At 43.5% G+C, this 24,753-nt stretch overlaps 1 protein-coding gene across 1 annotated transcript in view; it reads left to right on the top strand.

Annotated features, from left to right (window-relative positions):
- Positions 1 to 762: 762 nt before the first annotated feature.
- LOC311151536 (neural-cadherin-like) overlaps positions 763 to 24,753 on the top strand; it is a gene marked incomplete at its 3' end in the record, with an annotated part of 40,097 nt that continues 16,106 nt past the window's right edge. The window contains exons 1-17 of the mRNA XM_084202044.1: positions 763 to 907; positions 1,365 to 1,590; positions 2,906 to 3,110; positions 3,477 to 3,588; positions 6,653 to 6,902; positions 7,807 to 7,949; positions 8,294 to 8,466; positions 8,816 to 8,984; positions 10,706 to 10,876; positions 14,168 to 14,340; positions 14,425 to 14,592; positions 15,521 to 15,770; positions 17,017 to 17,144; positions 18,340 to 18,526; positions 18,648 to 18,791; positions 20,425 to 20,708; positions 21,640 to 23,257. Coding sequence (XP_084058170.1) covers positions 778 to 907; positions 1,365 to 1,590; positions 2,906 to 3,110; positions 3,477 to 3,588; positions 6,653 to 6,902; positions 7,807 to 7,949; positions 8,294 to 8,466; positions 8,816 to 8,984; positions 10,706 to 10,876; positions 14,168 to 14,340; positions 14,425 to 14,592; positions 15,521 to 15,770; positions 17,017 to 17,144; positions 18,340 to 18,526; positions 18,648 to 18,791; positions 20,425 to 20,708; positions 21,640 to 23,257 — 4,531 coding nt within the window. The 5' untranslated portion in view covers positions 763 to 777. The remainder of the gene's footprint in view (positions 908 to 1,364; positions 1,591 to 2,905; positions 3,111 to 3,476; positions 3,589 to 6,652; positions 6,903 to 7,806; positions 7,950 to 8,293; positions 8,467 to 8,815; positions 8,985 to 10,705; positions 10,877 to 14,167; positions 14,341 to 14,424; positions 14,593 to 15,520; positions 15,771 to 17,016; positions 17,145 to 18,339; positions 18,527 to 18,647; positions 18,792 to 20,424; positions 20,709 to 21,639; positions 23,258 to 24,753) is intronic.

The following is a 24,753-nucleotide window of genomic DNA, read 5'->3' as shown; positions in this document are numbered from 1 at the left end:
GGAGATTTGTCTAGCATGTATTTTTACTACAGGGTAAGGCTGCTTGTAAGTACAGGTCTGGTGTGTCAGGGAATGTCTGTCTGTGAGTAGCCTTTTATTTAGTATCACATCCCTGAGACACACACCTACTATTGTTTGGGATTTATTGCTTACTTCTTGCTTTTGGTGCTGATTTTATCCACACACTCCTGTCTTCTTCCATCCTGTGTGAAATGGCCTTCTTGAAGGCAGAATTGAAGGGTTTCCTGTGTGAGACACACATACACCTGGGTGGGTGTTTCATTTTGTAGTGGTGTAGCCCTTAACAGACCTGCAACCTCAGTGCAGTTTGTTGAAGTATGTGATCATATTTTAACAGAAAATGTGCATTTCCCCTATGTACCTTTCTACATATCCGCTTTCTACATTTAGTTTCTCTTTTTATTCAACTTTAATTTGAAGTCGAATCTTAAGGCCACTTTTAGAACACAAATGTGCTTAGGAAAATTTCTTCAAGAAGCCCATATATAACTTAAGCATCTGTTAGTGACTTGCTGTGAATTAAAAAGGCTTGAATATAGGTCTCCCTAGAGGTAAAAAATACTGTGATTAAATCTCTACCTGTCCTTTGCAGTGCAAGCTTCCTTCTCAGTTCGTTTACAGATACTAATGGATAAGATCTTGACATTAAGTAGGTGACCAAGCTGTCTAGAGATCTGTGTGTCTTTTGCAGATGATGACTGGTACCTGTGCCAGGTGACTCTCCTTGCCCCAGAAGAGGAGCTGCTGTCCTGGGCCATGTACCCGTACCCGTACCTGGCGCGCGTCGACCCCGATGCGCGCAAAGGCACGCTCATCTACCAGCTCACTGCCCACTGCAGCAGCCCTGGGAACACCACTGCTGGCATCACTTACACACTCATTGCAGGTAGGGCTAGCCTGAAAACAAAAAAGGTGAAATTCTGTTTAGTCACAGGTGTTTCTTATCAAGTTCGCATTTTATAATTTCATGGGTAGATTTTTCCCTTGGGGAAAATAGAGATTAAAGATACAGCAAGTACAGCAAGTAGAAGCTGGAAGTGCTGTAAGTAAAAGTTATGTGGATGGGAATCTTTCTTCTTGTCATTTTCTTTGCTTATTTTGAAATTGATGGCAGCTTTACTGTTAGCTCAAGACTCCATTTCTTACTTGTTCTTGTCTCTTTTACACTGCTAGTCAACAAAACAGTGTGAGTGAAAGATAAGGTGGACAGCTGGAAAGGTAAAAAGAAGCACATACAAGGACAGAGGTGGATGAGTTGAGGATGGCTTACCTTGAGATGGTGAAGGTGCAAATGTTCTTGGTGTGGGGCACGTGTCAGACCAGCTCTGTGCTTGTGTTGGTAGGCGGTGAAGAGCGATTCCGAGTGGACAAGGACACTGGCATGATCGTGACCACTGGTCTGCCTTTGACGTGGAACAAGGAGTATGTGGTGACTGTGGAAGCCTCTGATGAGCAGGGCAACAGAAGCCCCTACGCCTCCGTTTCCATCCTGGCTGGCCCCCGACCTCCGCAGTTCACCAACATGTCCTACAGCGTGTTTGTCCCCGAGAACACTCCAGCAGGAGAAAAGTGAGTTGTGCTAGGTCAGGTGACTCCCTCCCTGCAGTCTGAGAGGAGCTTCATAGAGCACAACAGGGGGAAACTGTTGTGGTTTTGCTTCTTAGGGCCATGCATATGCATCTGTCTATCACACTCTAAAAGTAATGTTGTGTTTTCCAAAAGAAATTTTGCCTCTTTTGATTTTTCTCCAGTGTGACATGAGTCTCCATGTGTGATGTGTAGTCTGGGATGCTGGAATTATTTTTAATGCTTTTGGGGTTTTAGTGCATTGCATTGTGAATTAGAGCAGCCAAACTACTGGCTATGCATCTTCTGCTGATTTAAACAGATGCTTGAAAAATAGTCTTTTAATTAACCAGATCTGGAGTTGCTTGTGTCCTGTTTGACTTGTATTTCAATTTCTAGAAAGACAAGTCATTGCCAGACTCTTGAGATAACAGCACCAGTGTGAAGTACAAATAGATAAAGCTCAGTCTCCAAGGGGCTCTGCTGTTCCATGAACAGTAGCCTAGGCCAAGCCACAGTGGGGAGATGCTCTCGAGCTGGCTCTGGATTTATTGTCACTGTTCAGCTACTTGAGAGGAGAAAGGGCTTTAAGGCCTCTAAAGAGCAGGTGGAACAGTGCCATAAAGCCTCTAAGGAGCAGGAAACCTCAAAATAAACTGGTGACCCAGGAAAAAATTGCTGGAGATGTGCCACTAATCCTTAAAAGAGACCGAATGAGAAGAAGGAGGGAAATTTCTCTACTTCACAGGAGCTTTCAGTGAGATGAGCTGAAAGTGTATTATGCAGGTGAAGGACTGGTGTGAGAGGTGGAGCTTCAAAACATAAGTCACAGTAGGGAGGCAAATATTCCTTTGATGTCCTGCCAAGGTGGACAGCAGGATCTGGAAAGCCCTGTGCTCCGTGGGTTTCCCATCTATGTCTAAACCCGTTTCTTTTCTAAATATACAACTACAGAGAAACTCAGAAGTATGTTAGGTCACTTATTCCTGAATAACTGAGAAACTGGGGGTAAACCAGTAACTGCTGTCAGGTATTTAAAAGGCTACAGTAGGGAAGAAAAAAAATGTTTTAGTGCTAGTGGGGGTTGAAATGGGTTTTTTATTCACTGCTATGTCAGTGAATAAGTTTGGTGAGAGAAGAGAAGGTAGATGAGCTCCCTGTAGCAAAAGGGGTTTCCAGTCTGGGTACAAAACTGAGCCAAGTATTGACAGAGCAAGACACCATTCCTCATCCTATCCTCCTCCTCCTCTAGGTGCTGAGGAGACAGCTTGTGTTGTTATTGTTTTGAAGCAAAGGGCTGTTCTCTCATTCTTTGCAGAGTAGCAGTTGTTGAGGCCGTTTCTTTCCAGAGCCAGCCTCTTTCCTACACTCTCCTGACGAACCCCTCTGGGCTCTTCCGGGTGAGGCAAGAGAGTGGAGAGCTCAGCCTGACCCACCCCGTGGACTACGAGAGCGAGCACCACCTCTACCACCTCCTTCTGAAAGCCATGGAAGTGGAGAGCACTCTCAGCAGCGTGACTGAGGTACAGGAATCTCTTCACTCCATGCTCTGCAACCCCTCGCTCCGGGACCAGTTACACAGATGGATGGCCCAGGACACTCGTGAGGGTGCTGGGCAGGGGGAGCCTTGTAGTACAGGCAGAAATCTGGGTTCACATCTGGGCTCTGCAAATACCTCTTGTTTTTACTCTTTGGCTTTACCTCCCATCTTGGGAGTGGAGGAGGAAATACTTCTCTGTGTTACAGGAGTAGTGTGAGAAAAGTAGCATCAGAGGTGAAAGGATGGGACAGCAGCAAAAGCACTGACTGCCGCTGCAGTGTCCAGAAAGAGGTGCTCTTTGAGCAGTGTGGAAGCTAAAATCCACTCTCAGTGTGTCCTTTTTCCTCAGGTCATGGTCCATATCACCGATGAAAACGACTGTTCTCCCGAGTTCCAGCGCTCCATTTACAGCAGAGACAACGTTCCTGAAACCATTCCTGTTGGCACCTCTCTTCTGCAAGGTGGGACCATCCTGTCACTCTGATTTCAGTCCTGCCACTGACCTGCTAGTTTGTTACCTTTCCATGGCCTGGCCATGAGGAGCTGTCTTGCACAGGCACTGCCTTGGTAGGATGGGGATGGCAGCTTTCCTGGCAGGCTGTGGATGACTTTTAGGTGTCCTGGAAGTAGATCTGTGAGTGTCTTCACGTGAGGATCACTGCACTGTGCCCAAGGAGAGATTCTCTGGTATCCAAGGGCAGTTAAAGCGGCTGATAGAAAGTGACTTCAATTCCTTTAAATGTTGCAGCTGTCTTTTAGCTCATCTTGGCCATCTTTTTGTGTCCCAGAAGCAGCTGCAATTAGTTTTTCTCTCCTTAATGTGTTTAGGAAAAAAAAAGGCTTTTTAAAATGGATAGCTAGTTTTGACAAATAGGCATTAATGCTTATAACTGACTTGCAAAGTGTTAAAGGAAAAATATTTTGGAAGCCTGTGAACTTATATTTATGGCTGTGGCTTACCAGTCATCATCCCGTGTTTGTTGTTTTTAACATGGCCATGTGTCACTTGCATGTAAACCCTGCACAGGTGACATTTTTAGAGGCTAAAATAGTATGCTGATAAAAGACTTCTGGGGGTATGAGCTCCGAGAAATGAGTATGTGCCAAGGCAAGACTTAGCAAAAAGATGAAAATGTAAATTTCCCAAAGCTGGAGCTGAACTCTGCAGGTTGCAGAGCTGATAAGAAGTTTAGCTTCCCTTGTGTCAGGGGGCTGCAGGGCCTGCTTCCTCTAAACATTTGCAAAGAGAGTTCAGAGCTCGTCATACTTAATTTTTAGATTTAATTGCTCTTGGGAAGAAAGAAATTGATCAGAATAACCAAATCCTAAAATTCCTAAGTATGTGATTTTCCTTAAAGAGATGAATATTCTTCTGTCCAGATGACTTGTAAAGCTCATCAAAATTCCACTTGTGGGGGGAAAAGCTTATGCCCCATGTCCAAAGCTAGCAGAATGTCCAAGCTGTGCAATTGCATCCCATGTTGTTGTCTTGCCACGTGGTGTACATTTCAAGAGTAAGAGCCATCTTAGAAAAGAAAGTGTGAGGTGGGAAGTATAATGCCAGTCAGTGGAAATGGGTGTGTGAAGACTCACTGGCTGTGGAAGGGCTGAGCAGGGTTGGTAGCACCTGCAAGGAGGCTGCACCTTGTGCAGGATGAGACCTGTGCCACTAACTCTGACTGCCAAGGCAAATATCTCAGGGAAGAAGAGAGAGCTCTTACCCTCACTGTAGCTCCTTGAGGGATGGGATGCTGCAGCCTCAGAATGACCCACAAACAGAAATAAATGCAAACATGAGACAGCTTTTGCCATTCTGGGAATGTCTATAGCTGTTGGTGGCACTGAGAAAGGTAGTGTGATAAATGGTTTTGTTAAAACTGTAGATGATGTGAATGTAGGTTTCAGTTCTCAGTTGCTTTTATTTTAGCACACAAAGTCTGGAGCATGGAGGGTGCTCTCAGAAGGACCCTCAGCCTTCAGCTGCATCACTGTGCCAGCAGAACAAGGCTTGGAGCTGTAGCTGAGCTCAGTCAGCTTTTGAGCCAGAGTTAGCTTGCACTAAGCTAGTTCAGAACATGTGCAAAGCCAGCAGAGAGCTGCTGAGGCTGGCATATGATCCCTAAAATATCCTGTGCAATGCACACCAGTTTCCAGGATGGAATGAAATGGGGAATGGGATTCCCAGGTGCTGCTGGGAAGTAAGGCACGTTTCTGTCATGTACAAGTGCCATATTCCCATTTGCCAGAGAACATCTTGGGGAACAGAAGCATGTCGTTAAGCACATGGAATGCATTTCTGTGAATGGTTAAATGGCTCACTAATGGCTGTAGATTAAATCTGAATTTTTCAAATCAAAAAGGTTGTTCACCTTCTGCATGCCTTTCTAAAAACAATACTTAGCCACTATATTTGACAGATTTAAATCACTGTCATTTTAGTCTTTGAGTTTTTAATATGTTTTGTCAGTCAGTGCAGCAAGAGAGTGATCAACGCTAAAGCCCTTGATTTTGTAGTCTGTAACACAAACATTTATTCACATCAGGATTTGAAGAGATTTTAAACAAAATGTTACAACCACTCTAAATATCCTTGTAAACAATGAGTAACTTTCCACAGGCAGATGCAGTTGAAATTTTTTGCAATCAAGTAGAACAGTTCTTCCGTGTACTTTTGAAGTCATTCTCTGCTCGTTTCCTATTTTGAGTTAGTATTCTGATAGAGACAGGTTGTTTCTGCCACCCCTCCATGGATGATGCTGCAGCTGTTTGCTGGGGTGTCCACACACTGCAATCACTGTTCTGTTTCTACAAGGCTGTGTGCTACCACAGTGGCTGCATCTGGATGCTATTGGTAGAATAGGAGTTTGTTTATTACCAGTGTGGGTATGATGGGAAGCCTCATTTTTAGGCTAGAAAAATTGCAAGGTAATTGGAGAGGTGAGCTTCTGCTCTTAAAAATCACTTTTGATGCTTTGTTGTGCTGGTTTGCTGCTCCTGAGCAGATGGGAAACTCAGAGTACTGAATAAACACTTACTGGGGAGGAATGTTTAATCACTCTTCATACCTTGAAGAACCAGGTAATTAAAAAATATATAACTAGCTGGGAGCTAATTAAATTTGAACATAGCATTCCTGGAAAGAGTGAGGAACCAGTTTGTGACTGATAATGTTAACCAACGTGCATACTGATTGTGTGCTAATTACCAGTGTTGATTGCTATTTGTGCAAAGCATTTTGTGTAGTGCTAGGATCAAATTCTGGCTGAGATCACTCAGGCTGGGTTGGAGCAGAGGGAAGAGTCACTCCCAGCCTCCTGCTAAGTTCCCAGATGCTAACCACAAAAAAACAACAACAACAACAAAACAAAAGCAAAACAACAACAAAAAAAAACTTTTATGGATGAAACAGATTTAGGTGATGCCTGTTCTCAAAAACTAACAAAAACCAGAGTTGTCTTGGTGGCAAACAGCATGACCCAACCTCCTTTGCAGTATGACTGTTCTGTTAAATATGTTCTCTAATAGTGCTTGCAACAGACTGCGACTCTGGCTCCAACTCTGAGATCTCTTACTTCATCCAGAGCACTGATTTTTCCATCACACGTCACGGGGTCATCAATTCTAACCAGAGGCTGAACTTTGAGCGAGCCAACCACATGTACGAGTTTGTGGTGATCGCTGTGGACAGAGGACACCCCCCTCGGACGGGGACGGCGTCTGTGCGCATCCGCATGGCCAACGTCAATGACGAGGCTCCCGTCTTCTCCCAGGCCCTGTAAGGCACCCCCAATGCCTGCTCTGCTCTTAAAAGATGCTGTCCTACATGTAGCCTTAATAGCTCTTGGCTAAATGGTCACTTGTTTTGTGCAACTGTGAATACCGGTGAAACTGAAGGGTAATTTCTATACAGAAAGGCTTTAGGAGTTGGACCTTCATTTCTAGATTGTATATTAAAAAATATATCATTTGTGATACCAGTATATTGACTTTATAGAAAGAGAACAGAATGAAACAGAGACCTATCAATGCAGGGAATGATTTTGACTGTGTTGACTCCTAGGTCTCAAAGTGATTATCCATGTATAAATAGGTGACAAATAAATATTGTAGTTAGCAAACTACTACTAAAATTTAATTTTAGCATCAAAAGATTGTATTGTAAGCTAATTTCATGAGCTCCTGCTTCTTTAAGACTCCCTTTTCTTTCCTGTCCTCAATCAAAACAATTTCTATTCTTTGCACAATTTTGAAGTCTGAACATATTTTAAATACAAAACATGCATACATCTATTTACAAAATTTAATACTTTTTTACATTCATCTCTGTAGTATCTGATGCTTTCCATTAATATATAGGGGCATAAGAAATACTGCATGGTAGATACCAGTCCTTTTACTCAACTTTAGTAGATAGATGATCCTGTTTTACAGTACAACGTATTATGGTGCATATTGTTATCCTCCTTCAAAATTATGTGTACCAAAAGTACAGGATTACAATCCTGAAATAAGTACCAAACGTTGAACAAAGAAGACCTAGGTCATATCTTGAAGCAGTTTAAGATTCCATGGTTGCATGCCCCAACCACTCATAATGAGTCCATAATGTTGCTGGTGGCTAACAGGGCGATGTTTTTCTGATGCTTTGTTTGCTGCCATTGCTCCCTTGTGTCCATCAGTTACAGGACTTTCCTCTCGGAAGATGCTGGTCCCGGCACCTTGGTGGCTACTGTCCGGGCAGAGGACCCTGATGGAGATGGGCTGCTCTACCTGATTACAGGGGGCAATGAGGAGGGCAACTTTGAGCTGGATAGCCAGAAAGGTAAGGAAAGAGGGTTTAGAACTCAGTTATTTACTGTCTAATCTCTATTGACTCTGTCCCACCTGTATGTCGAGAACCATAAGAAAGCTCTGTATGTATATAATCTGCAAATGGGGATGCTTTGTATCAGTGAGCATTAGTTCATTGATATGATGCTTGTTCAACTATCAGCCAAAGCCTGGGATCCTCATCCAAGCCTGTGCAGATTAAGATGACAAATTACTGTGCTTTGCAGCGAAAACACTGACTAAGCCAGCAGTACAGTTACAGAGAAATGTGGTGCTCCCTTGATTTTGTGTGCTTACAGAGTAAATTAACATGACACTTTATGCTTCCGAATTCAGGTATCATTAAACTCCGCAGAAGCCCACCACCCAGACTGAAAGGGCCACAGTACACCCTGAATGTCACTGCCATAGATGACAATGCCTCGGGGGGACCCACTCCTCTCAGCAGTTTTGCTGAGGTTATTGTAGGAGTTAATGACGTTAATAACAACAAGCCTGTCTTTAGAGAGGTAAGATGTCTTTCTGCAGATATTCTTTTCCCATCTAAGTTATAACTGGGGTAATAGAGTCTCCACAGCTGCTGGTGGCTGCTGGTGGGCTGAAGGGTCTGTATGTGCGTAGCAGAATGAACTTGTAAGTGAACAGAAGGAAGTGTAAAATCTTCAGAGGAAGTGTAAAATCTTCATCCTCCTTTTTCCTTCCTCTCCCTTAGAGATCGATTTTTCTGTGTGCATGAGAAATTGTAGTGATTTCCTTCCAAGTTTTTCCCAGAGCTGCTGGAAAAAATATTGACACTGTGCAGCAGATTCACGTGACTCTGTGTAATATTTAGGGTCGGATGTTTGGGTGTGTTTTTAGTGCGCTTACTACAGTGACAGCACCTGGGTTCTGGAGAACCAGCCTCCAGGCACACGTGTGCTACAGGTGGAAGCCTATGATGCAGACCTTGGCATCAATGGAGAGGTGAAGTATGGGCTCATGCACCGAGATGGAGCTTCCCTTGGCTTCAGCATTGACCCAGACACAGGTCAGTGGCTTCAGGTTACTGAGAAAAAATGAAAATGATGTATTGTAATGAAAATGCCTCTGTATCAGTATGTTCATGTGGGCTCATGCTTAACCATGTAACTGCAGGGTTAGTTGTGACAGTTTATAGGATAAACACTGGAAAATGATCAGGGTTTGTAAATACCTGTGCCGTAGATTAGATTAGATTAGATTAGATTAGATTAGATTAGATTGAATGAAGGTTGCAGTGATTCAAATCATAGTAGCATAGGATGGTTTGGGTTGGAAAAGAGACAAAAGATTATTTATTTCCAGCACCCCTGCTGTGGGCAGGGACACCTTCCACTAGACCAGGTTGCCCAATGTCCCATCCAAACTGGCCTTGAACACTTCCAGGGATGGGGCTGCCACAGCTTCCCTGAGCAACCCGTGTTGGGCAGTGTCTCACCACCCTCACAGTAAAGAATTTCTTCCTAAACCAAACCTCTTTTCCCTCAGTTTAAGGCCATTACTCCTTGTCCTATCACCACATGCCCACAGACCCTCTCCAGCTCTTGTGTAAGCCACCCTTAGGTACTGGAAGGTGCTGTAAGGTCTCCCTGGAACCTTCTCTTCTCCAGGCTGAAAAATCCCAGCTCAGTCTGTCTTCACAGGAGAAGTTTCCAACCCTCTGATCATCTTCATGTCCCTCTTCTGGATTCACTCCAATGGATCCACATCCTTCTTATATTGGGGGTCCCAGATGCAAATTAAATAGGGAAACCAATCCCAGTTCAATAAGATAAAAATGTGTTCTGTATCACTTAACCTTCCTATTTGGATCAAGGGCAGCTATAAAAATGCAGAGCAGAAAGTGTGATTTTTACAGGTAAAGTTTATTCTTCCCTATGATGTGGCCACAGTTTATTTCTCATCTCATGCACAAATAGGAGATTTAGTGCACTGCAGGGCAAAACCCTCATACCAGAACAGGGCAACAATATCTTTATATATGATTTATTCCAAATGAAGATGTTGTGTGTGTAGTTGTTGATGTTACTGTAGTCAAAATAGAAAAATGGGATATTGTTATGTCCAGGACTGTGCAGGAGATTGGAAGGGACTACAAAAGAGCTGAAGAACTCCGAGCATAGGAGAGAAATAGGTCTAGAAGTGGCCTCAAGAAGGCCAGTTCAAAATCTGCTAACCAGAAGAAAATAGCTGAGGTAGGGAGAGACTTGATTATTAGGGAGGGAAACCTGAAGATTTTGAGAAAATTGTTTGATTAATCCACTCTATGATTTTACCCAATTTTAATCTGTTCAATGAGATAGCCTCCAACTCCTGTAGCAGAGGTTTCTTTGGTCATATCCCTTGTGTCTTCTGTGGTGTGACTCTTCCTCAAGTAATAATGAGCTGATTCAATTACTTGGCCTACCACTGGAGTAAACCTAGAGAGGCCCTTCAGTGAGAAGGAGAAAATCCTTCTGTGCTCCATGAGCCATGAGATAACAAGATACTCAGACTGAGCTTCTGCTCAGGGCAGCAGGAAAAACGTGGCATGTGAGGTGAGGAGAGGAGAGACAAGAGAACTGGGGTTGGTCTAGTCCAGGACATGCGTTGCAGGGTCGGTGAGGATCGAGCTTCACGGCTGTGTTGCACAGTCAGAGCTCCCTTTTGTGCAGGAGATGTGCAGATGGCTCTCTGCAAATTCAGTGCTGAGGCTGTGACAGGCGGCACAGGAGGTGTCTGTGTTTGCAGGAGTCATCACCACCACGCAGAGTTTCGACCGGGAGAAGCAGAGGGAGCACACTCTGTCTGTCACTGCCACCGACCAGGCGCGGGAGCCGCTGATCGGCGTGTGCCAGCTCACCGTCCTCATCGCTGACCTCAACGACAACGACCCCAAGTTTGAGAACAGCCGCTATCAGTGTGAGTGTGACTGTCCTTGTCCCAGCACTGCCACGGCAATCTTGTCAGGAGGTTATTCCCAGTGACAGCCTGTTAGGTGACTGATCTTCCTTTGTTGCCCACTAAGCCACTTACTGTTTAACCCATCATCGGTGGAAATGTGCAGAATTAACCAGTGCTCTTCAGTCATTGCAGTTCTCTTAAAAACATTGACATCCTTCACTCCTACAGATGAGGCAGGTCTGATCCCTTCTCTTTGCAGCTTTTCTCTGCCCAGCTTTTTTCCGCACTGAATTTTTATTTGATGTCCGAAAACAAAACATGACATCCTAGCTGGGAAATCATCAACCCTGACCAGAAGTACGATTGTCATCTGTGTCTCTGTAGCACAGTGTCTCTGTTTGAATAGACTGAAGTTGCATTTATGTCTTGTCAAACAGCACAGAATCCTTGGTTTCTAGGCTGCATTTGGCTGGGAGCCAATGCCTGCTGTGTCTGTCCTGCTGAGCTAGCTTTTCCCATTTGACCTGGTGACATTCCCTTTTTCATCCCCACATGATATGCTTTACATCAGTCTTTTGTTTAATTTGACTTGATGCTTCTCCAGTAGAATCCTGCATTTCATTACACTTGGACTCTCTACATTAAATGTCATCCACAAGTCATGAGTATAATCTCTAGCTGTTGGACTGGAACAGGTCCTTCCTTGCATAATTGCTTGAAAATGGAAAAAAAATTGTTGCTTGTACATCTGCCAACGACTTCATTTTGGAGTTTTTTTGCCACTTGTGTGGAAATGTCGTGGAGGGCAAAGCAGTGACCAATGTCCTATTAAAATGAAGATGGCTTATAAGAAAATTGTCTTTAACATCACAGATGCCAGCATTTTAGAACAATTCAAAAATAAGTTGGGTGTTTATATATTAGGAGCTTAACAAGAAGTGACCTGCTGGGAAATATGCTAAATATACATCCACACTTCAGAGTTATTTACAAGGACAGAAGGAAAATTGTGTTGCACCTTTTAAAGTACCTTGTAGTGACTAATTCTAAGTGCCAAATTCATTAAAATGTGTAGATTTGGAATAGCCATTTCTACAGTCTTACCAGTGTCTTCTGCAAACCTGGCCAAAGCAGCACTGAGAAGTTGAGTAGGAATAGTCTTTCTGGAGAGAAATATTTCTGAGCAGAGCAATCCCTGAGGTAATGTTTGTGCAAAGATGAACCTTTCTATTCTACCATCACATGTCCTTCAGGTGAAACTGCCCAGGATTCTTTTTCAAAAGCTGTGAGGCTGAGAGGTTGCATTTGTAATATGGTGGCTTCACCACTTTGAGGAGCAGGGAGATTTTTTTTCTTTTTTCATGAACAGAGGGTACTGGCAAGGTTCTGAAGCAAAGGCAGCAATTTGAGATGGCAAACCTGCAGATAACGAGGTCATATTATGCCCAGCACTTTCCCAGCGTCTCTACATAAGTGATCAATGCTTGAACGTCACAGAATTAAAAATAGCTTCTTCCCTAGCAAGATCAAAGGCCATTAGTCATAGGTTTCTATTCATCCTGGAAACTGATGGTTCTTAACTCTCAGCACTAGGATGTTGGTTAAATTCCTGATTTAGCCATGCTTCTTATCATCTGCGTGCCAAACAGACGTTAAAGAAATGCTAAACTGTAGTAGGGATGGTACAGTAAACATTAAAGCATGTCAGAAGCAAGCAAAGCACATGAAATAAGAAACTACCACCCTTCCAAGTAACTTTGTCTTTTTTATTACAATGCAATTTAACTGAATTTGGCTGTTAAAGACAGCATAAATATACACACACACACAAGCATAAACAAAAAAAAAGAGAATTTTACAGTGATTTATGGCAGTTAATTCAATTTTCATCAATCTATCTTAGTGCTGGTAAATCTCTTGTGAGATTAGCTTTGTCTGTTACTGACATACCAAAGACAAGAATCCCAGGACAATTAAATGACACAGGGACAAGTGAAGACAATTAAATCTGAAATTACTGCTCATGGAGCAAGTGGTTGCTGTTGTTTAAAGTTGTACTGCTCTACTACTACACACTGTAGACATTAAAGGAGAAGACCAAAACAGAAAACATGACTGCTCCATAAGTAGTGTGCAGTTCTGATTATCCCACATCAAAATTGCTAAAGGACACACATATAAGGGAGATCAAAGATATGAAATAGTTCCTGAACAAGACACAAATTAACAGACTGACTGGGTTGCCTTAACCCAACTGCAACAGCCTTCCCACTGTCAGTTTTAATACAATGAGCTGGTGGAGCCTTAGGACAAGGAAACAGCTCAAAAACACAGTCAGGCAAGCACATGTGGCTGCTTGAAAGAGGAACTGGGACTGGATGGCCAAGGATAGAGGGAAGAGCTGGACCAAAAATCAATGTAATGTAAAGATGGAGTGTGGAAGAGAGACAGCCAGCAGGGATGTGATAGTTTCATAAGAAACTGTGCTTCACAGAGTAGAGGGGAACGGGAAATGACTGCTCATGATTTCCCATCATTTTGTTGGTGTCCCCTTCCAGAAATCAGGCTTTAGGAAGACAAAATTAATTACTCTTCTGTGCAGTGGGCTCTTCAAATGTGTGACTTTGCCACCAGATCTTTAGATGACAATTACGTGAGCAGGTTCAAAGAAGGATTGGTCTCTCTGGAACTACGGGCAGAAAGACAGGACCTCTGACACAGGTGGATTTCTGAGAACAGGGGTGAAACCTAAGGAAAGAGGCATGCCTAAAATGGTCATTGCCCTTGCCCTGGGCAGCTTTTCCAAACTCCAACTGGCGGGTTGGAGGAATCTTTTCTGTGACCTGACTCTGTGCTTTGCAATTACCTAGTGCCTCCCACTGGCAGTACTGCTGGCACCAGTCATAATCTAAATTAATTCAATTCACACAGAACTCCCTTTGATACCAACCTGCTTTTATCATTAGCTGAGCCCAGCAGGCTGGGCTGTGATCCAAAGCAGTGGGCATGCGAGCTGCTGTGGGGCTTGCCAGCACCGCCATGGAGCGGCACCAGTGCTGGCAGCAGCAGTGTCAGTAAATCTGCATCACCAGCAGCTCACTTAACAACCCAGCGTGGCAGGGGAGAGGGAAGGGGAAGCTGAAAGAGGACTACAGACACTGTTGGTGACAGTACTTTATAACCTGCTTCAGTGCAGAAACATTTAATCTCCCATGAAGGGAACAATGATGTTTTGCAGGGGTATTTCTTTACAAATATAGCCTGCTAAACCAGAGCAGACCTGCTGACAGTATCTTTGTCTTTTCAAAGACTTCCTTAGCGAAGACACTCCGGTGGGGATGAGCTTCCTCCGAGTTGCAGCTCACGACAGTGACCAGGGTGTGAACGCTGCTGTCACATACTCAATGCTAGAGCATCCGCTGGAATACTTCCAGATCAACCCCAGCACAGGCTGGGTGTATGTGAATTGCCCACTACCCCAGGTAATGTGAGACTCCAACCCCTCAAATCCATTGCAGAGGGTTAACTGCAGTAGTTTTCAAGTATCCTGTGCCTTTGTTTCCCAGACAATGCGCATCAGCCGCTATATTGTAGCGACAGACGGTGGGAACAGAAGCAGCACCGTGGAGCTGACGGTGACTGTCACCAGTGCGCTGAGCCAGCCACCCCGGTGGGAGCAGAGCTCATACTGGGTAACCATCCCCGAAAACACCACTCGTGACACCAAGATTGTGGTATGTTAAAAGCTTGATTGCTTCCCTCCCTCTTCATTTCCACTTCTTCCTCTGTTATGCTCCAAGTCAGAAGTTCATGGATGCTCGCTCTGCAGCCTTACTGCATTGCACTACGCCCTTATGAGCCTTCACTGCTCGGTACCCATTAAAGTTTGTCAGGTGTACCTGTCACAGAATAGGGTGGCTTTCAGCTGGCAGCAGTTTTCCCAGTGAATTCTTGCACTAATGGCTCTCGAGGTGTCCTTCCACAGGAACAAAACTTATTTGCTGCCAGAGAAAGAAATTCTTGTGTGTTCCCTTCAAGACCCAACTCCTCACTCCTCCATCCTCATCCTCAGTGGGCTGTACTATCTGCTTGTGTCTTTCTTAAAGCTTTTCTCAGTTTAGCACAAGAGCGTGGAGTGACATAGTTTGCTTTGGATTCTTCTAACTCAAACCAATTCCTTTTTAACCCATAGAGACTTTTAGGACAGAAGACTTAATCTTCTATATATTGCCACATAATTCCTGCCTTCCTCCTCCTGCATGTAATATTCAAGCACTTGGAAACAATTTAGGGTTGGAGTTTTTCTTCTGTAACTTGCTGAGTAAAGTGTACAACTTAGTGGAGAAATGGTCTCCTTACAGATCAGTTTTGCTTTGGAAGGAGGAGAGAGGAGGGATTTTCCTATAGCTGTGCTGCAGTTCTGGCTTGGCACATTTATAGGCAAATAAATTTCTTGTTGATTTAACACGTGCACCAATCCTAGATATTGCAAAATAAAACTCAGGTCTGTAAATGTTTCTATTTTGTCTGTTACCCAAGTCATACAGGCCTGTATGTTCCTGGAGAACATACATGTGTGTATGTTTCTGCCATCAAACTCGACACCTAACACTTGCAACCCCGTGCTTCATGAATGTATGTGGTGGCTCTTTTCTTCTTCAGACCATCAAAGCCACATCCCCTCTTGGTGATCCCAGGGTCACGTATAACCTGGAGGAGGGTCAAGTTCCAGAGACTAACATGCCAGTTCGTTTCTATCTGAAGCCAAACAGAGCTGATGGATCTGCTTCTCTTCTAGTCGCTGAACCACTTGACTTTGAGACTACTAAGTTTTTCACCCTGACAGTCCGGGCACAAAACGTAGCAATGACTCCTTTAGCTTCCTTTGCCACTGTTTGTGTGAATATAACAGGTAAGCTTTGCTGCTGTTCAGAAAAATATTCTTATTATTTTCAGTATAATGCCATGAATTAAGGTAACATCCATGAAACGCCAAGCCACCTCAGAATGCTTTGTACATTCCTATGCTGTAAATAGTTCTGCAGTCATTAAAGAGTTCTGTGTGAGGCAATTCCTAAGTACAACCATCAAATGTGGAGATGTGATAGTGCAAAAATGGGCTGTTTCAATGTTTAGGCAGCACTGTGCTTGGTTCTGTAAAGGTAATTAGAAAGATTTTCTTTTGAAAGGAGGAAAAAGCTAGTACTTGTTCCCAAGCTATTGAAAGGAAATTAATATTACTGGAAATACTCTGTGCTACAGAAAGAGAAACAGCTCAGATAGGCTGGGTTTGTGTTGGGTATCTGTTTAGGGTGTTTTGTTACATTTGGTATTTTCCATTGCATTGCACTGAGATTACAAGTACAGAAACGAAATTGCAAGGATTCTTATGATAAGTGCAATTTTCAAAAATTTGATCCAAACCTCCTTATAGTCGGATCTTTTCATAAGGCTTTGTTCCAGTAGATGCACATAAAACTATAAATCTGATATTAATCCCTGCTTTTTGCAGGATTAGTGGCATTACTTTTGTTAGGCAGACATTCAGATCAAAATATGAATAAATGAAGTCTCCAGCACAAACATTTGTCTTGCCCACCACCATGGAAATGAGAATGGGGTAGTAGTTTGAAAGGGAATCCAGCTTTCCTGCTTCACTTTGTCACAGCATTGTCCTGTCTTTCATGATCCACCAATGCAAAACCCCTCCAGGCTGTAGAGCAGGGTCTGAGCCTCATTGTGGGTTATGGACCCTGACCCAAAAGGTTTTTCCTGTAGTGCAGTTATTGGTACCAGAATCTGGCAGAAACTTCATTCTGCTCAGAAGAAAAAATCCTTTTTCAGTAATTTAGCTGTGGATGAAAGCCCTCCTGGTCCTGGCATTCATGGACTTAGTACATCTCTGGTCAAATCATTAGCCACTATCTCAGCTGAGTTAGGCCACTGTCTCCCAGAAACTTCCCAGTGTCTATAAAATGTCTTCTGACTGCTACCAGGAGAAAGGGAAAGCCCAAAGCAGGATTGCTTATTACTATAATCAATGTAAATTCTTCCTCTAAGCAAAATAAAACTGTGGGCAAAATACCAAAAAAACCCAAAGTAAACAAAAAAGTTTTCAAATATTTTCTTACCATGATCCTCATCACCTCCTTTTCCAGATGTCAATGACAATGTTCCATTCTTCGTGTCTTCTAACTACGAGGTGTCTGTGCCAGAAGGAGCTGATGTTGGCACGTCCGTGGTTCAGGTGTTAGCCATGGACTTGGATTCTGGCCTACATGGAGAGGTTTGACCTTAATCCAGTTCTTTTCCTCACAATACTCAAGTTGTAGTACTGTAATTAGTGAGAATGTGCAATCCACTGGCAGGGTAGTGAGCCACCAGCACTTCTTACAGCACTTGTCAAGCATTTGTCTGTCTTATGGCTGGTGTGCATCTCACGGGATGCAGGCAGAGAAGAGGCCAGAAGTGACCTCAGGGTCCTGCAGCATGGCAGCTGATCCAGCAACCATGACAAAGCCCTGCTGCATGATTCTCAGGGCTGCTCCCATGACAAGACATGGGAGCATGGCTGCAGGACATGTTTTCAAACTCCTGCCTCTTTAGCTCAACTTTAAATTGACCATCAGTGATTATTGTCAGTTATTCACAGCCTTTTAAATATGGTCAATTAAATACCATCACTGGTCAAACCAGCATTTGACCATCATAGTAATAATGACCCAAACCTAGGAAAAAGCAGAATTCTGAGTTGCTCATTTTCTTTGCATTTTCCTGAGCCATTCTAAAAATCCTACTAGCTCCTCTGTGAAGAAACTCTAGCTAGAGGAGACTCTGGGAACTCTGCCGTTCTGGAAGTGTCATTTTGTAGCCTCTGAAGAGCAACCTGTGTGGTGGTACAGATGGTGCTGGTCTGGGTATAACTTGGGAGTGGGGATGGAACTGGTGGTTTTTCAGGGAATGACCTTTATTAAAGGAAAAAATGTGAATAGCTTTCATTGGTGGAGGTTTTCATTTATTCAGTCTCATTGAACAGGACCCAAATTACTAGCTTTTTTTTGGGGGGGTTTTTTTTTGGGTTTTTTTTGTTTGTTTTTTTTTTGAGATTAGAAGCACAGTGATTGCTAGCAGTTACTAGAAGCTGAGGACACACCAGGGAAAATGCCAGTCCATACACTCTCTCTCCTTCTGTTATTCATGAAGTTTCTTAACTGCTCCTACTGGCTACTGTTGGAGATTAGACACAGAGCTTGATGGGCCTTGATGTCACTGGTACAGATGTTCTTCTGAGAATTCTGCTCTTTTTATATCAAAATAAACAAAAGACTTAGAAAAAATATGTTCAGATGATCTGTCTTTCCTCAGAGTGTTGCTACTTTGCAGACAGAACCAGGAGGCTGCTGAGGAGGGGGGACATCACAGCACTTGGACATACAAATGAAAATTGAAAATGTAACCTCTTCTAACGATTTCCTTTTTAGGTTCACTACTTAATATTAAAAGATGCTAATGAGGATTATCAGTTCTTCACCATTGAACCTGAGACAGGAATTATTTCCACCCAGGCGTCTTTTGACAGAGAGAAAAGAGCCTCTTACCTGATTGAAGTTCAGTCTCAGGACTTATCAGAATCTGCTAGACCTGGTATTCATGGGAAGCCCAACACAGGTAAAACTAAGAAGGAATTCTATATTGGTCTTTTTAACTTTCATAGGCTTGGCAGGTATGTGAGCTGTTTGGAATAATGCAAGGTATTCCACCTCTGCCATTTCTACTCTGCGTTCCTCAGACACAGCCTACGTGAGGATTTTTGTCAGCGATGTGAACGACAACGCCCCGGCCTTTCCTCAGTCAGTGTATGAGGTCAGCATAGATGAAGACAGGGAAGTGGGAAGTCCTGTTGTGACAGCAACAGCAGATGACAAAGATGAGGGTGAGTGGACCCTGCATGTCCTTTTAAATCCTTTTCATGTTAATGTGTGTTTGTGTATAGGGCTGCTTCCTACAGGGACAAACAGCTCTGTGCACTCAGGAGACAATTTCAAACATTTGTAGAAGTGGGGAGAGAAGTTCTGGGTGCATCTGAGTGCTTTCTTTAAATAGGTGCTCAGTTTTGTAGTGCAAAGGTTAAGTTAGCTGGCAATGTCTTTGGGGCAGAATGAAATCAGTCAGAATCACAGCACTGCTGTAACTTTATCCTTACTCTTTCCAGAGCACATGCTTGCTTTTTGCTGACTCCTGTGCTTTCAAGATCTCCCTAGAAGTCAGTTCTATTTAGCACTATTGTAAAAAAAAAAAAAGTGCTTTTTGGTGAGTTAGTGGGTTAAATATTCCTTATTTATGGAAGGAAGAATCTGACAAACAATGGAAAATGTGGGATGGCATGGCCAGAAATGAAGTCAGGAAGAAAGGGAAAGTCAGACTTTCCATTTGGGCTCACACTGACACCACCTCTGATGGTGTGAAGCTACCCCTACAGCGTGGTGAGACCAGATGGGCAGAGTCAGTCCAACAGCATGTACCACTAGTCAGTCCCTGTCTTTGCATTTTGGTTACTTTTGTGAGCTGGTCCAACTCAACTTGCTCAAGAGAAACAAATCCATTGGTTAAAAGAAGGCAAGCTGGTGACAGAGCCCAAATGAGAGCCAGAGGGATGTGTTGCTGGGAGCAGGTGAGAGCTGGCTGTTCCTTTCAGGTACAGTGCTGCAATGCCTGTGCCTCAGTGCCCATGGGGGAGGTGTAAAGAGGCCTTTGAAACCAGCTGCTGCCCTTGGGAGAATTTGACAAAAGCTGCTAGCAAGTGATGCTCAAGCTTTTGCTGCAAAGGCAGCCAAGTCCTTCCAAGCACTAATATTGAGCACAGCTTCTCACTTTATAGCCATCCATATTGCTCTACTCTTGTCATCCACAGCTGACTCACAACTTAAAAAGCTGAATGTTCTTTTTGCTCCTAGCAGTTCACCTATTTAATTTAGGAAATGACTTTGAATACTGGAATGCATTGTGTTTTTTACCTTTCCAAGTAAGTAAACAGGAAGCACTAAACTACTTGTTGTTGTTCCTAAAAATTTTGCAGCAATCAAACAACTGCTGTCACACAGGTGGAACCTTCGAAGATGAATTCTTGCTCAAAATAGAGGGCTTCTGTTACATTTTAGCACCACCCAGTGGTTTAAAAAAAGTTAAGGAATACTGGCATTTGGAGTGTGAAGCTTAGGAAACATTGAGTAAAAATAGTTTATTGTATTTTCATAGTAAGTTACTTTTTTATTATTGGCAAATGAATGCACAATATTTTAGAGGCACACAATTTCTCCGTTATCAACAAGTGCTTGTCTGTGTCTGTAAATTATACTTGTAAATATAAACGCAAACCTAGCCTCCCATCTGCCACACACAAAGCCTTCAAATTGCATGCATCACTCTGTGTATATTTTTATGTTTTATCTCACACACACCACAACAGTCTTGGAAAATAAGGTCTCTCTTGGATACATGTCCATTGTGCATAGTTGGATTGAGCATTCACAGAGTGAACAGGGGGCAATTGTTTCTTTCTCTTATAGGTGCAAATGCCAAACTAAGGTATCAGATCACTTCAGGAAATGTGAAAGGGGTTTTTGATGTGGAACCTGAGATTGGAACTGTCTTCATTGCTCAGCCTTTGGATTATGAACAAGAACAACATTATGAGCTCCGGCTTGTAGCTTCTGATGGAAAATGGGAAAACCACACTCTTATCATCATCAATGTTGTCAATAAGAATGATGAAGAACCAGTCTTCACTCAGAATGAATACCAGGGCAGTGTCTTGGAGGAGCTCACAGATCTGCCCGTACTTGTCCTAAAGGTAAAGCAGTTTCCACAAAGCAGGGCAAAACCTGGCTTTGTGTTCAGCTCAATCCCATCCATTCACACAAATCCAAAAAGATAGTACATTTAGGGTGGGTGAGGCCTGAAATTAAGACTTAGCTAGCAACTTTCTGTAAAGAATAAAATAAAGTAAACCTGGTAATTTCCTGGTAATTTTTCGTGGTGGACTTGCTCTCTTCACCTACGTAAATAGTGGTTGGTTTTGATCTTAAAGGTCTTTTTCAAACTGATTTCTAATTATTGAAAAATGTGATAATTTCCTTTACAAAGAAGATTCGGATCATTTTGAGTAACTCTATAAGCACAGAATGGTTGGCATGTGTACTTCATGCATGTAATGGTTAAATTTATGCTACCAAATAAACATTACCAGGGATTGTTCTTTGACTCCAGCTCAATCACCTTTGTTGTTTTGTTGTTAGAGCAGCTCTTGGTACACCCAACTAGCAATCTCCCAAACAATCCCTTGATGCAAATCAGGAGCTGGGAGCTCTCTCTGGCATATGCTGACCATTAGCTTGGATGTATGGCCTGTTTTCACAGCAGTCTGTAAACTCAGAGAGAATCAGCCTCTGCTTGCCTTTGTACTTCAGCTCCAAAAATTTCACAAGAAATATTTGCAGAGCAGAACTGTTATTATTTTCACTTGATTCTTCCTTTAGTTTTTTCTCTTTCCAAAATATACGGGGAAGTAGAATGTACTAGTCTGTGGAAACGCCCTGGTTTTGTTTCTCTAGGCTGTACATGATATTTATTGAAAGAGTACTTGAATGACTCAAGCCAATAGATGCTTGCTGTTAAAATGCACGCTGTTCATTTAGCCTGCACTGTAGCAGCTGCCATCGATAAGAGAAGTGGGATTTCCCTTTTTTTTAACATAAACACTTGCCTGCTGTGGCATGTTCCAGGTTTCTGCAACAGATCCCGACCAAGCAGCAGATCAAGCTGCCATTAGCTACTCCCTGCACGGACAGGGAGCCAGCAGTGAATTCAGCATCAATGAGAGCACAGGTGAGATCAGCGCGCACACAAGGCTGGACCGGGAGAAGCGATCGACGTGGCGCTTTCTCGTTCTCGCGACGGATGAAGGTGGAGAGGGCCTGACTGGCTTTGCAGATGTGATCATAGACGTGAGGGACGTGAACGACAACGCGCCCCTTTTCCTCTGTGTGTCTGATGGATGTTTCACGGGCCACATCCCTGAGGACTCTCCAGCTGACACTCCTGTCATGGAAATGACAGCAATGGACCTCGATGACCCCAAGGCTGGTATAAATGCTGTGCTAACATACAGTATCATTCAGAACGTCAAAAATGAGATTAATTTGAACTTGTTCTCAATTGATTCTGTTAGTGGCACCATCTCTACGGTGCTTGGGTCCCTGGACCGTGAGAAGGAAGACAAATACATCGTGGTGGTTGAGGCCAGAGATGGAGGAGGGCTCACTGGGACAGGCACCGCCACTATTTTGGTGACTGATGTGAATGATCATGCTCCAGTCTTCCTGCAAAGGATCTACACAGCATTTGTCTCCGAGAATGCGAGTATTAACGCTGAGGTGGCAGTGGTGTCTGCTGTGGACAGAGATGAGGGAGAAAATGCCATGGTGACATTCAGCATCGTTGATGGGGACAATGACCGCAAGTTCTCCATAGAGACAGATGAAGTCAACAACTGTGGGTTTATCCGACTGCGCAAACGGGTTGACTTTGAGAAGCCTCATGAGAGGGTATTCAATTTGACTGTGAAAGCAGAGGACATGGATTTCTTCAGCATCGCTCACTGTGTGATCTATGTGGAGGACTCGAATGATCATGCTCCTGTCTTCTATCCCCAGTTCTATGAAGTGGCTGCACTTGGGGAAGATGTACCAGTTGGCACCAAAATTATTCAGGTTTCTGCTGTTGACTTGGATTCTGGCCTGAACGGGAGGTTTTCTTTCCACCTGCTAAACAAGTCTGATCCAGGTGGCCAGTTCTCTTTGGCTAGTGATGGGTGGCTGATGGTTGCAGGATTGCTGGATTATGAGACGGCGGCTCAGTACCAACTTATTGTGATTGCCACTGATATGGGACAGCCCCCTCTGACTGGCAGTGCCACTGTTTTAGTGTCTCTGCAGGATGTAAATGACAATGGGCCAGAGTTCGAGGCCCATTATAACCCAGTGGTCTGGGAAAACACAGCTTCTCCACAGGTTGTCCAAATGAACGAGACTTCCACACTGCTGTATGCCAAGGACCGGGACACTGCTGCTAACGGAGCCCCTTTCTCCTTCCGCCTTCTCAGTGATTTTGACAGCCTGGCCAGCTTCAGCCTGCAGGACCTCCACAACGGCAGTGCCGTGCTCACCGCCCTGCGCACCTTTGACAGGGAGGTGCACAAGGTGTTCTACCTGCCCATCCTGATCACAGACAGCGGGATCCCACCCATGAGCTCCACCAACACGCTGACCGTGAACATCGGGGACCAAAATGACCACCCGCATTCTGCTGGCTACATGGAGTGTCTCATTTACAGCTATGATGGTAAATCACTCCCTGATGTTTGCTTCCAAGTGTGGCATAAGGCCGAAAGAGGCAGCTCTAAGTTTCACGGGAGGATTCTGTCCTGTTCCACGTAAGCTGTTAGTAGAAGTGCTACTGAAGTTTGTTTAAACCCCAACAGAGAGCAGTAGGTATGTGTGGCACAGGTCTCTGGGCCACTTGATTTGTAGAAGAAAGTGAGCCAGCCTTGAAGAAGGAGCATAACTGGCTGCTTTTCTTGGCACCTTTCTGTCAAACTTGAGTAATGGTCTCTTGATTTCAGATACAGTTTTTCAGCAGCATTAACATATCAGGGGAGAAAAAATTACCCAAGTTCATAATGTTGCTGAGAAATTATGAGTCTGAATGCTGAGAACCTTTTTCCTCCTCCTTAAACCTTTTTCCTTCTCCAGACTGAATTTTAGTGAATGCACTTAAACTGAACTCATATGTAAACTGCTGAAACATTCATCTAAGTCTTCAGCTGAAAGATGCTGTTATGGGGGAATTTTCTGTGAATGTTGGCTGCATGCAGTGTGAGAGAAGCCTTCTTTCCCTTCTTGCTTTGGCAATTAGGCAGCAGTATTCTTGTGATCTGGTGCCCCCCATAATAAGCCCATAAGGAAAATAAAACATACAGGTAAAAATATTTTGGGATGTTTACATCCATGTTGGCTCAGGGCATTCCTTCATCTTCTACTCTGCTCTGTGTCCTGTGGTTTGATAGCACATTAAATAGACTGTCTGTTAGGAACTACTTCTGAGTAGATGCTGTTCACATTTATTTGTACTGAAGCCTTGTACTGCCTGTCGCACGATTACTCCAGTTCAGCTTATTGTTAAATTAAAACCAAGTCTGTTTCTACTTGCTGAGAAACTCTGCCTGTACTCTAAATACCAAACATTTTCATTAAGCCTGAATTCCATTTTAATTGTTTCTTTCATCAGTACATCAGTTAATTTCTGGGAGGGACTATTCAAGACCACAGATCTTTGATTAATTAAAATATAAAGGAGAGACAGAATCAAAAGGCTACTATCACATTGTATGTTACATTCATATCCTGTGGGAATCAAACACCAGGGCATCCTGTATACTGTGTCCTGCAAAATATCCAGTGAGTGTCACCACAGCTGCCAGAGAGGTACAGTTTCCTCTCCTTGCATTCAGTTCCTCGCTTGTCAGGGTTTGTGCTGCTCCTTGTCCTACGGTGAAGTCCCACATTTATCCTTTTGGTGTATCCTTGATTCTTTACTCAGTCGGTTTATGAATTCAGATAACTATTTCCTTCAGAAATAAGGAGGAACCTTTCCTTCAGAAGTAAGTTTCGTAAATCCAGAAAATACTAATTTGTCGGTTTTGCTGAGAGGATGCAAAACAAGCAGAATACATACTGCTTTCCATCTCACCCCAGTCTCACCATTTACTCAAAATAAGCCTGGCCGCTGTATTTTGGACATCCTCTCTTTCTTGCTGTAATTTCTATCTTGCTGTAATT

Source organism: Fringilla coelebs (genome assembly GCF_963513975.1).
Source record: "Fringilla coelebs genome assembly, chromosome: 1".
NCBI classification, from domain to species: Eukaryota; Metazoa; Chordata; class Aves; order Passeriformes; family Fringillidae; genus Fringilla; species Fringilla coelebs.
The sequence above is the reverse complement of the archived record's forward strand: the minus strand, read 5'-3'. Positions and strand labels throughout refer to the sequence as shown.